Genomic DNA, 12,651 nt, shown 5'->3' on the forward strand with positions numbered 1-12,651 from the left:
TATCACCAATTGTCTAACTAAAATGTTATTGCATTAGCTATATTAATTAGTTTCACTGGAAAATTATATAGACATAGCCAAAGTGCATTAATTGAGAAATTGTCTTCATCTTGAATATCTTTTACAAATCTTCAACTGGAACAAAATCTAAGAATAAATAATTAATATTATATAAGCTTATCAAAAATAGAGGCTCCATATCAGGGGTCCTCAAACTACGGCCCATGGGCCAGATGCGGCAGCTGAAGACAATTATCTTCCTCACCCAGGGCTATGAAGTTTCTTTATTTAAAAGCCCACAAAACAAAGTTTTTGTTTTTACTATAGTCTGGCCCTCCAATAGTCTGAGGGACAGTGAACTGGCCCCCTATTTAAAAAGTTTGAGGACCCCTGAAAAATCTCAGAAGTCTTAGATTTAAAAAGCATCTCTTCAATTCATTTGGTGTAACTGAAGATGAATTCTTTCTACAATAGAAGCAGCCCTGAAAGACCATGAACTTACCCATTATCAAACAACTAATAAGTATGGCAGAACATGAACCTGATTCCAAATCCTTTGCTCAATTTCCAATATAGACTGCTTCTCACTATCCCAATAACAAGTGATTCGGTTCTTATAGGATATCAACTAAGGAGAAGGAACACCCTAAATCTTGATAAAAATTACTCCAACATGGGAGCAGGTTCCTAACTGAATAGGAGGGGAATAGGCTAGATCATATTTAGGAAACAAAATATTTTCAATGATTCCCCTTTGCTTGCTATTCTGAACTCAACTTTTGAATTCTAATATTCTCTGTCAACAGCGGCACAATATCCTGTCTACTGATTCCTCCAAAGAATTAATAGAAAAGCTATTTTTTCTGTAATAGTTTTTTCCCTAGTCCTTAAACAAATATGCTTTTGTTTTTATCATTGTATATGTCAAAAATTCTATTCCAGAATGTTATTTTAGATATTGTGGTGGAGTCAGGTATTTGTAAAAATGTCTTCAAACTATTGATTAGATCTTAAAAGTCTGATGGAATTGTTGCTAAGTCAAATGATATAGATTCAAAATATAAGAACCAAAAGATAACCAAAAAATCAACTTTTCCTTGGTTTAATTTATGATATTTAGCCTTTATTTTTTATTTTTTTATTTCCTACCATATAATAAATGCTATAAGGTTATCATTAAAGCTGAAGTATATTTATATTCTTTAATAGTGTTATCCAGAAATTGCTATAAATTTTTCAAGTCTGTTCCAGCAAACTATTCAGTTCTCTATTTTTTTTTTTGTTTATCTTATTAAATTTATCTTGCTCAGGAAAAGAAATATTAAAGTCTCATGTGATCATTGTGTTACCAGAAATGTCCTTTTTAATAGACTCTTTTTCCTTAATAACTTCATAGACTGTGTTATTTTGTGAATATATATGTATACATAAATATAGTGATACTGGTTGTAATGCTTTTAAAGCATAATATAGTTGCCCTATGTTTCCCTTTTGATGTTATTTTAATGATACCTTATTTTCACTGATTGTAATTCCTGTTACTGTTATTAAATATTCTGAAGCATGATGAATTTTGTATCTTCTTTTGGTTTTGCATAACTTGAGGAGGGTAACATAGCTAGTGTCTGAGGTCAAATTTGAACTCAGCGCTTCATGACTCCAGATCCAGTTTCCTATCTATTGTTTCAGAGTGACAGTCAAATTGTTCCATTTCCATCTTCACTAAGTTTGAAATCTCTTTATCTGATCATTATTATCCATCATTCTATCTTTCCCTCTGCCTTCTGACCTCTAACCCTTTTCTTCATCTTCATTGTTACCTCAAATCTTTCTAGTTCTTTCCTGTAGCATCATCTGCCCCTGCACTGCTTGCACTTTGCTCTTTTAACTCTATTCCTTGATGAACAATTTCAATGTGTCAGTGTCCTCAACACTCAGATCTTTTGTTCCCATCTCCTGAGGCCAGTCATGTATTTCCAAGATCCAAACTTTCATGAAACCAATCTGATCAGGTCCATTACAGTTATGTTACATTGTCTCAACCAGCTTCTAAATGAAGCAATGCCATCATTTTATGTTCTCTAATGGATTCATTATCCCAATAACTACAGCAAAAAGTGTGAAATTTTTCTCTCTTCTTCAAAATGTCTGTGGGTATCCTAGCCACTTTTTCAGCTGAAAATTTCATTTCATATTTGTCTGGAAAAAAAAAAAAACATGAGGCTACTTACTGAGATTCTTCTTTTCTTCTCCTCAGCTCATCTCATTTCTGCAAATATGTCCTGCTTTATGCCTCTGTCTAATGAATAGATTGCCCTTCTTCTTGCCAAGGGATATCCCTACTATATATATAATGTATATATGTATATATATACATACACACACACATATGGCCTTGTTCTCATTTTATCCTATCTTTTCTAGAATATATCCTCCTCTATCATTTCCATTCTCTAATTTTCATTTTTTTTTCTATCTACTGGATGCTTCTTTAATGTTTAAAAACATGCCAATGTCTTCTACTCTGAAAAGAAACCTCATATGATCCATTCATCCCCACTAGTTTTTATTCTTAATATCTCTGCCCTTTGCTATATAAACTCCTTAAGAAAGCCATCTACAATTGGTACCTTCATTTCTTTCCTCTCATTCTTCTAAAGTCTCTGTAATTTGGCTTCCAATTCCATCATTTAACTGACACTGCTACTCTATGAAATGAAAAATAATCTCTTATGACTAAATCTCATAGGCTTTTCTCAATCTTTATCCTTTTGGTTCTTTATGCAGCTTTTGACATTGTTGAACATTCTCTTCTCCTGGATGTAGTCTCTCTTCTACAAGTTTTAATGAAGCTACTGCCTCCTCATTCTCCTCTCACTCATCTAATAATTTCTTTTCAGTACCTTAGCTGAATTTTCTTGCAGATTTTCCTCTCTAGCTATAGATGTCTCCTAAGGGTCTACCCAGATCCACTTCTCTCTATCTAATATCTCAGTGGATTCACTCATGTACTTTCATGGATTCAATTATCTTTATGCAAATAATTCCCTGATCTACCTTTCCATCCCTAACATTTCTCCTGACCTTCATCTCTAATTACCAACTGCTTATTGGACATCTTGAAGTAGATGTTCCATGTACATCTCAAATATGTACAAAATAGAGCTTACTACCTTTCCTCTCAAACTCTCTCTTTTTCCTGCTTTCCCTTTAATTGTCAAGAGCATCATGGACCATCAAAACTCTCAATCTAGGTATCATCCTCATAATTTCATTCAAACACATCTTATATATGTAATCTTTTGCCAAGTTTTATCATCTCTACATTCCCAACATCTATCATATATTTCCTTCTCTTTACTCATAGAATTACCATTAAATTAAGCCTGGACTATTGCAGTTACATCCTGGTTCATCTCCTTGCCTTGCTGCATCTTTCCCCACACTATTGTATTATTGATTCAGCTACCAAAGTATTCATCTGATCATGTTACTGCTCTTCTCAAAAAATACTAGTCGCTCTTCATTATCTTCAGAATCAAATGACTTTTGAAATTGGTACTGTCTTTTTATCCTTCTTTGTATTCTAGTCTTTAGCATAATGTTCAACCTTTACTACTTATTGATGACTAACTGAGTAGCATTGCAGATGGGTTTTAATCTGATTTTTAATTGTCTTTTTTATTCTTTCTGTTCAGTACTGTTCTACACACCATAAAAAGTTCTACAATGTTAGATCTTTCCATGTTCCACAATAGCTGGGCAATGTTTCCCATCTCAGCTCTTTGGCTCACCAATTTCCTATCCTTCAAATCATTAGAGGCAAGGGAGGAAATGTGTCTAGTCAAAGCAATGCTGATTAGATATTTCAAGAGCTAATGTCAGACATTGCCAGAGCATCAAAGAGTTTGCCTAATTTATTGATACATCTTTTTTTTCTGTTTTAGATATCACCCTTAAGAAATTAATATATATAATAGATGTTTTTTTTAAATTACCCTTCATATCTTTCTTCCAATTTAAATAGAACTAAATAATATTAATTACAGGGACAAAGGTTGGAAGTGTGATGGGTGGATGGGTGGGTAGATGGAAAGACCTCTTTCTATTGTCCTTTTTCTGAATTATACTTAATTTTCTTCTAAGAAAGGGGCCTGTCTGAAGGTTAGTGCTAATATCACATTGAAAATTTGCAGAGAAGTTAGAATTTGAAACTAATTTTTCAATCTCCAAAAAATTCCCTTCCTTGCTCAAGACAAAGTAATTGTTTCTATTAGTATTGTGAACTGTTATACAAGGTAGTTTCTATAACCTTTCTATAATCTTAAAATAAAGTGTCAGTTTCAGAAGCAAAAGAATTTCTCTCTTTATTTTAAGGAAAGCTATTTTAAAAGTACTTTCCCCTTAATCTTATTTACTGGAAACCCCCAAAGCAATAATTAAATGAACCTTGAAGGCCCATAGAAAATTTGGCATTAGGTGGTTAGTTACACAAACCTCTTTGCAAGTAATTTTCAGGTCAAGAGCTAAAGAAACTGCATTGCCCATGGGTTGGCACATACTCCCTATGCTCTGAAGCCTTTGAATTTCTGCCAAACCATTCAGCATACCCCGAGTTCCAATTCATTGTAAAGTAATTCATATATCATACTATTAGAATGCCTAGCATGATGTCATCAGAAAAATGCCATCACATGGAAGAATCAGAGAAAGTGTTTTGCTAGTATCATTAATCTCAATGTACCAAAATGGTGAAATTATATTCTTTGACCTCTATTCTGATCTAGTAGTCTGTGTTAACTAGTTTAACACTGTTTACACCATAAAAGAAAACACAGTGACCCTAAATCATCTTGTATCTGAAAGCAATTCAGATTACATCAGGGTTCTTCATATTTGAGACTGAGAACTGAAGAGGCATCTTGATATCTGTGGATTAATCAGAAACATGTTTAATAATATTTATTTCATTCTGTTTTACTCCTTCAATTTCTATCTCCCCTTTCCCTTAATTCCCCTGTCCTTTTTTTTTTTTTTTTTAACCAGAGAATGCCAGCATGAACAATGCTGGTCATTTTCCCCCCTTTTTATATAAATATGCTAATAACCCCAAGCTAAATGTTAATGTGGGTCATTCTTTGATAAGGATAACAATTAACTGGTAAGAATGCATGGTAGCTTTCTGAGAGAAAACATTTTCAAGCCTGGCTTGGAATGGATCCCATTTTGAGAGGTTAATGAGAAGGTGAATGATCCTTTGTATCTTATGTCTAATAGCCCTTTTAAAAAAAATCAGTTTTAGTTCCCATTGATGTAACCCACATTCCCTGTTATTAAGGCCTTTCTTCCATCAGTAACTAAATTAGATTCTGAGGAATTCAGGAAAATATGGCTCAAGTATCTAAACTGATGAATATCTTTTTATAGTTGAATTCTTCTTGCCTTTTTGTTGATTATTGCCTTTACCTAATAAAGATACATGCATAGTATGCTCAAGCATACACAGTTCCCAGGCATCGTTTAGAAGGATTCGGAGTACTCACTCGTCGCATAGTATGCTAAAGACATAAAGATTACCAGTCTGAGAAACTAGTTTCCTTTGTCACTAAAATTCAAGTAAACTAATAGTTTCATCTAAGCTCTCAAATGGAATATGCAAATTTAGCAATTTATATTGCAATAGTCTAACACATTGCAACTCCACCCATCATATAAAAAGTCTCTATTACAAAGGGAAGAAAGTACATTCTTCAAAGTACAGGTTGATGTTTGGTTCCCCATGCTTCCACATGAAGTTCAAATAATTTTCACTAATTATTTTACCTAGAATTCAAGCTCCTCTACAACTCAGAGCCTTACTTTATACCACTCGATGTACTCTTTCCTTCAAAGCAAAGTGGATAAATATCCACACATCTACTCCCAAATCATTCACTTCTTTTTCTTGATTTGAATCTGTCATCCCTTCAAGTAATGAGATTTCATCTTTCCTCACTTAACTCCTAGAAAAAGTGATATACATGTATGCCTTCATTTCTTCTCACTTCTTGATTACAGACTCAGAGCTCTCTCCAAAGTAATGACTAATCTCTTAATTCCTTAATCCAATGGCCCATTTTCTTTTTTTTCTTATTATTATAGCTTTTTATTGAAAAAAACAAATGCATGGGTAATTTTTCAACATTGACCCTTGCAAAAACTTCTGTTCCAACTTTTACTCTCTTTCTCTCGACCCCTCCCCTAGATGGCAAGTTGTCTTATACATGTTAAATATGATAAAGTATATGTAAAATACAATATATGTGTACATATTTATACAGTTATCTTGCTGCACAAGAAAAGTCGGATTTATAAAGAAGGTAAAAACAACCTGGAAAGAAAAACAAAAATGCAAGCAAACAATAATATAAAGAGTGCAAATGCTATGTTTCTCATTTCCCAGTGTTCTTTTGCTGGGTGTAGCTGGTTCTGTTCATTACTGATCAATTGGAACTGATTTGGATCCTCTCATTGTTGAAGAGAGCCACTTCCATCAGAATTGATCCTTATATAGTATTGTTGTTGAAGTGTATAATGATATCCTGGCTCTGCTCATTTCACTTAGCATAAGTTCATGTAAGTCTCTCCAAGTGAATAGCTTATTTCAATACCCATGCTTCTTGACAAGATCTTCTGTCGCATTTGAAACTGGGGATTGTGCCCTCCTCCTGATTACTTTCTCTTCAATTGTCATGAGTTTTCTCCCTTGGAATATTCTTTTAATCTGTCTGGGTACTCTCTCTTAATCTTGTAGGATCTTAAACTGTATGCTGCCTTTTAACTGTAGATACCAATCAAGACTTTTTTTCCTTTTCTTTCTCTATCTTTCATTATCTCATTACAGATACCTCACACTTATACACACACACATACATACATGTTTGGCATGCATTGTATGCGAACATAAACTGTACACATGTAATGTATATTGCATGTGTCTACACATACACATATGTGTGTATCTTCTATATATAGTATGTGTATTGCACAAATGCACATGTATTTGTATGTACCTCTGTGTTTTATACACATTCATGAGTTTGTGTGTGTGTCTGTGTGTATTTGTGTGAAAGAAAACCTTTTCTCACATTTGAACTCCAATCCCACATCACCAATAAGAAAAACTACTTGTATTTCTACTGGGATAAAGGGATGTCAGACACGTTGTGTCTAAGGTTTTCAAACTTTCCTAAGTCTGTGAAGTTTCTTTACAACATCATGCCCATTTCTCCTCTGTCTCATCCCTTTCCAATTGCAAAAACAAATAAAATTTTTTTTCAAGTTCTTCTTTCCTCTTTTTACACATATCCCTAAATTTATGGCACACCCTTTATATAAGCAAAGTGGTCTGCAGTTAAATGTTTCTCAAAATTGATATTTCATCTCCTCTCTGTGTCCTTGCTTTGAATGTCCATGTGCTCTAAATGTATTTTTTGCTTATTCTTATAATTTCTAACTTTCCTCAAAGGGTAGGTACCTTATACTACAGAATGCCTTTCCTGCATTCCTTATTTGTACTCCTTCTTCAAGCTATTAGGTATGTAGTTATCTCTGAACTGTAGTCCCATAGTTGATTGAAAATTCCTTGAAAGCAAGAAATATTTGTAATTTAGTCTTTGTATCCTCAGAATCTAGGACAGATGCTTGCATATATTTAGTACTTTAAATAATATTAGTTGAGATTGAATTTGTTGGTTCTTAAATTGGGATTTTAAATTGAACTTTTTTATTAACATATTTTGATAACTATTTCAGTAAAGTTGGCATCTTTTAAACATGTATATAATATTATTTACATATTTATGCATATATATATTATTCTATGCATTTAAAGACATTATTCTGAAAAGGAATCTATAAGCCTCATAAGTTAATCAAAGGATTCCATGATATCTAGTATGATCCATATACTAAGATTTCCTCTCCATATCTCACCTGTTATACCAAAGCCTACACTTTAAAGACTGATTACAAGACCACTTCCTTCTGAAATCCATTCCCTTATTTGATACTTATATTACTCATGAATCACATTTTTTTCTTTAATTAGATGTGTCATGTCATTGGTAGACAATTCCTGGTGAGCAACCACATTTTGTCAATGCATCTTTCCCTACAAAGTGCAGTCTCAAAGAGTTGTTTAGTACACTGAGAGGTCAACTTATTTGCCTAAGGTCACACAGCCAGAATGTGTTAGTTATGGTAGTTAGAGGCAGTTCTTCCTTACTCTGAGATTGATATACTGTTCTTTATAATACATTTCCTCACATACATCTTATAATTTTCTAATTCATTTATCCTGTAATACTATGTTTTGCTACATATTTCTCATCATCATATCCCCTTTCTAGACTATAAATTTCATAATGAAGGTATGGATCAAGAATTATGTCCAACATAATACCCTACAAACAGAAGGGACTAAATAAATGTTGTTGTTATTGTTGATGTTACAACTTAAAATTATGTTGTAACCCCAAAAGAATGGTTCTATTTCTTTTGTATTAGTTTCTGCAAGATAACAACCCTTTCTGTCAGTAGAAATTTTGAAAATGTTTTTATTATCTTTAAGATGATATTCATGACATCAAAGAGACAGATGCATCTAATCCTCACAATCTTTGGTTTTGTCCTAAATCGACAGGTGAAATATGCTGTCTAGACGTTGAACACCAAAGAGTTTCAGTTGGTGTTGGGGATTCTTGCTGCAAGAACATCCCATACTCTGCCTCAGGAAACCAGATCTGCTGTGCTGGGGAGTTGCACGATGGTTATCAGCAACAGTGTTGTGGTGGACAGATGGTGAGCAAAGAATTAGTCTGCTGTGGTGGTGAAGAAAAGGGCAGAATAAATATCCCACTTCCAGGTAATTGTCCTTAAATGCCTGTTTGTAGCATCATAGAATTTAAGATCTTGGAGACTGAATCTAGTTCTAAAACCCACTCACCCTACCCCCTACCACTATATAGATAAAAACTTTTGGGTGATCTATCAAAGAAGAATTTTTTCTTTATATAGATAAAAACCATGTTATAGGAAAAAGAGAACTATATTTGGAATTGGGTCTCGGGCCTAACTTCTATTTTTCTATACTGACCAATTTTTTATACTTTTTAAAATTAATTTTTGTCTGTTAAATGACAATATTAATGCCTGTCCTACTTACATAAGCAAATTATCATGAGGCTTAAAAATAGTTATATATAGATATATATAAAACACATTTGTTTTAATCTAAAAAGTCCCATTGTATGTGAATTTTTTTTTATTTAGTCAGATGACAATTCTCTCTATGCTACCTGCCAAATACTGTTGTTTTCCTCCACTAATTTTTAACATTGAAGTAATAATAACTATCTTATATCAGAGGTATCCACTTCACTAAAGATTTTTAATACCCTCAAGAATCTCAGAAATAGACATGATTTCAAATATTTATAATCTGTACTATTGGAGTTGACTTGAAGCTTATAGTTTGTTGGCATTGAGGAATTTTATGCTAGGGAAGAGTTAACCTAAATCCACACTAAGATTGACACAAATATGCCAATCCTCCAGAAATAGAGGCTTCCTAAGGAAGACCAAACTAGTGATGTTGGAAAAAACAGATCCAATGATACTTTTCATATTGGTCAATATTGAGATTGGCCTATGAACATCTCCAAAAAAAGGGGCAAAAAATTAATATTATAAAGTACTTTGAAAGTAATATAATTTAATGTGTAGCTAATCAATATTTACCTTTAAAACATGCCCAATAAGTGAAAATCTTGCCTGCGCTCGAAGACATTTAATGATGAGGAATCTACTGTCTCTAATTGCAGCCCATATAAACTATAATTATTAGGAAATTCTTTCATTCTTCAAGCTTAAATTGGCCTCTTTTTAACTTTCAATCTTTGTTTCCAGTACTGCTATTAGATTTCAAGCAGGATCCATTTAATTTCTCTATCACATTGCAGTCCTTCACATATTAAACACTGCTATAAATATCCTTACCAAATATTCTTTCTTGGTTAAACATCCATTATCTCTTCAGCCTAGCCCTCATTTGGCATGTTTGTTTATTCTTCCACTGGGGTTCTGAAGCATCCCAGAACCAAAATTATAGCTCTGACCTGGTAAGGAGAGTTGAGAGTCCTCATTCAGGGCGTTCTTTTCTTCAATGTAATTTAGGAGAGTAATAATTGTGGAGGGGAGGCTTGCCTTGTCTTTTCATATATTTTATTGATATTTTGTTTGATATCCCATGTATCTGTCCTCCTTCCTCTCCCGTAGAGCCATGCCCTGTGACAAGTATTGGTTTTTAGAGAGGGAGAAAAAAAACAATCAGTACCGCTGATCAATGCATCAATTTGCTGACTTTTTTAGAATTTTGACAATTAGACCAGTTTCTCTTATAGTTACAGACTCCACTTTCAGTTATTTCTAGTCATTTCCAATATTCATGACCCTTTGGGGGGTTTTCTTGGCAAAGATACTGGATTCTCCAGATAATTTTACAGACAGGGAAACTGAGGTAAAAAGGGTGATGTGATCTGCTCAAGGACACACAGCTAATAAGTGTTTGAGATCGGTTTGAATTCAGGAAAATGAATCTCTCTAATGTCCAGCCTGGTACTCTATCCATTATGCCACCTAACTGCCCCTTTTGTTTAAAAAAAAACCCCTAAAAACATGTAATATATAACATCTATGACCTCCCACCTCCACAAACGGACAGTCTAAAGGTGTCTTCTTATTTATTTTCATTCAAGTTTCACTTATTATTTATAGTTTTGTTACATTTACTATTGAGTTTGGGGCATGTTGTTCTTAAATCAAAAAAAGTTTTTGTAGTTACTATGAAGGCAACTAGGTGGTACAATGAATAGAAATGTGAGACTGAAGTCATGATGACCCATCTTCCTGATTTCAAATCTGGCTTCATATACTTACAAGATGAGACCCTGGGTAAGCCATTTAACCCTATTTTCTTTAATTTCATCATAAACTGGAGAAGGGAATGACAAACTACTCCAGTGTCCTTGTCAAAAACCAAAAACAAAAATAAATGAGTCATGAAAAGTCAGCTACAAGTGAAAAATAACCAAATAACAATTTTAGTTTTTTGCATCTAATTACTGCATTTTACATCATTTCCTAAAGATCTTTCTAGGTTTCTCGTTATGTATCACACACATCATTTCTTACAGTACAGTAATATTCCATTCCATTCCACTGATGTACCACAATTTGTTTAGCCATTCCCCAATCGATAGGCATCTTCTTTTATTTGCTCGTTTATATTTTTTTAATATTGTCTCACATTGTTGACTCATATGGAGTCACTAAATTCTGCATAAAAATATCTTGACTTGCCACTATTGCCCCCATCATTTACTTGTCTAAGATTTTTGAAACAAACATGTAAACTTTTAGGTTTATCTATATAAAATTTCAACACATCATTCCATATTGTTGAAGTCATTTTGAATTCTGATTGATATCAAGCATAATAGCTATTCCTTCAAGCTTCTGGCTATTTGCATAGTTCATAGACATGCCAGATGTTTTTTTCATCCAAACCATTGATAACATGTTCAAGACTAAAGAACCAAGGACAGATCTCTAAGGTATTTAGTTGAAGACCTCCTTTCAAGTTGACATTTAACATAAATAACTAACTCAGTTCATGCATGTACTGTCATCTCGTCCACTAGGTATATTGATTTATCATACAGACAAGTAAAACATGACATAATTTGTCAGTTACTTTATCAAAATTTAAATATATGTTATGTCTACAACATTGCCCTAGTCTTCTAATCTAAGTACTCTGAAAAAAGAAATTAGATTTAGCCTGATATGATTCACTTTTTTAAGTAAAACTTTTTATTTTCAAAACATCTGCACAGATAATTTTTCAACATTAACCCTTGCAAAATCTTGTCTTCCAATTTTCCTCCTCTTTCCCCCACTCCCTCTCCTAGATAGCAAGTAATCCAATATATGGAAAAATCAGATCAAAAAGGAAAAAAAATGAGAAAGAAAATAAAATATAAACAAACAACAACAAAAAGAGTGAAAATGCTATGTTGTGATCCACACTCAGTTCTCACAATCCTTGGGTGTAGATGGCTCTCACCATCACAAGACCATTGGAACTAGCCTGAATCACTTCACTGTTGAAAAGAGCCATTTCCATCAGAATTGATTATTGTATGATCTCGTTGTTGCCATTTATAATGATCTCCTGCTTCTGTTTCTCTCCAGGCCTCTTTGAAATCATCCTGCTGATTGTTTCTTACAGAACAATAATATTCCATAACATTCATACACCATAACTTATTCAGACAATCTCCAACTGAAGGGCAGTTTACAGTTTCTTGCAACTACAAAAAGGGCTGCCACAAATATCTCTGCACATGGACCCACATTTTTGGTGAAATAAAGTCATGCTAACTTTTATTGATTAATATTTGTCTTTCTAAAACATTCATTAATAAACCATCCTTTGACCAAGACCTTTTAGAATTTTGCCAAGGCTAGATGTCAATCTCTCACTTACAGATTGCAAACCTTATTTGTTTTTATTTTTGAAAAAGACATTTCTTTTTTCCAGACTTGTGC

The 12,651-nt window shown here is 33.3% G+C and overlaps 1 protein-coding gene across 1 annotated transcript in view; it reads left to right on the forward strand.

Annotated features, from left to right (window-relative positions):
- The window catches only part of USH2A (usherin), a 998,601-nt gene that overhangs the window by 778,464 nt on the left and 207,486 nt on the right, over positions 1-12,651 (forward strand). Inside the window, exon 49 of the mRNA XM_051996749.1 lies at positions 8,684-8,905. Within this exon, the coding sequence (XP_051852709.1) occupies positions 8,684-8,905 (222 nt within the window). The remainder of the gene's footprint in view (positions 1-8,683; positions 8,906-12,651) is intronic.

Source organism: Antechinus flavipes, chromosome 4 (assembly GCF_016432865.1).
Source record: "Antechinus flavipes isolate AdamAnt ecotype Samford, QLD, Australia chromosome 4, AdamAnt_v2, whole genome shotgun sequence".
Lineage (NCBI taxonomy): Eukaryota > Metazoa > Chordata > Mammalia > Dasyuromorphia > Dasyuridae > Antechinus > Antechinus flavipes.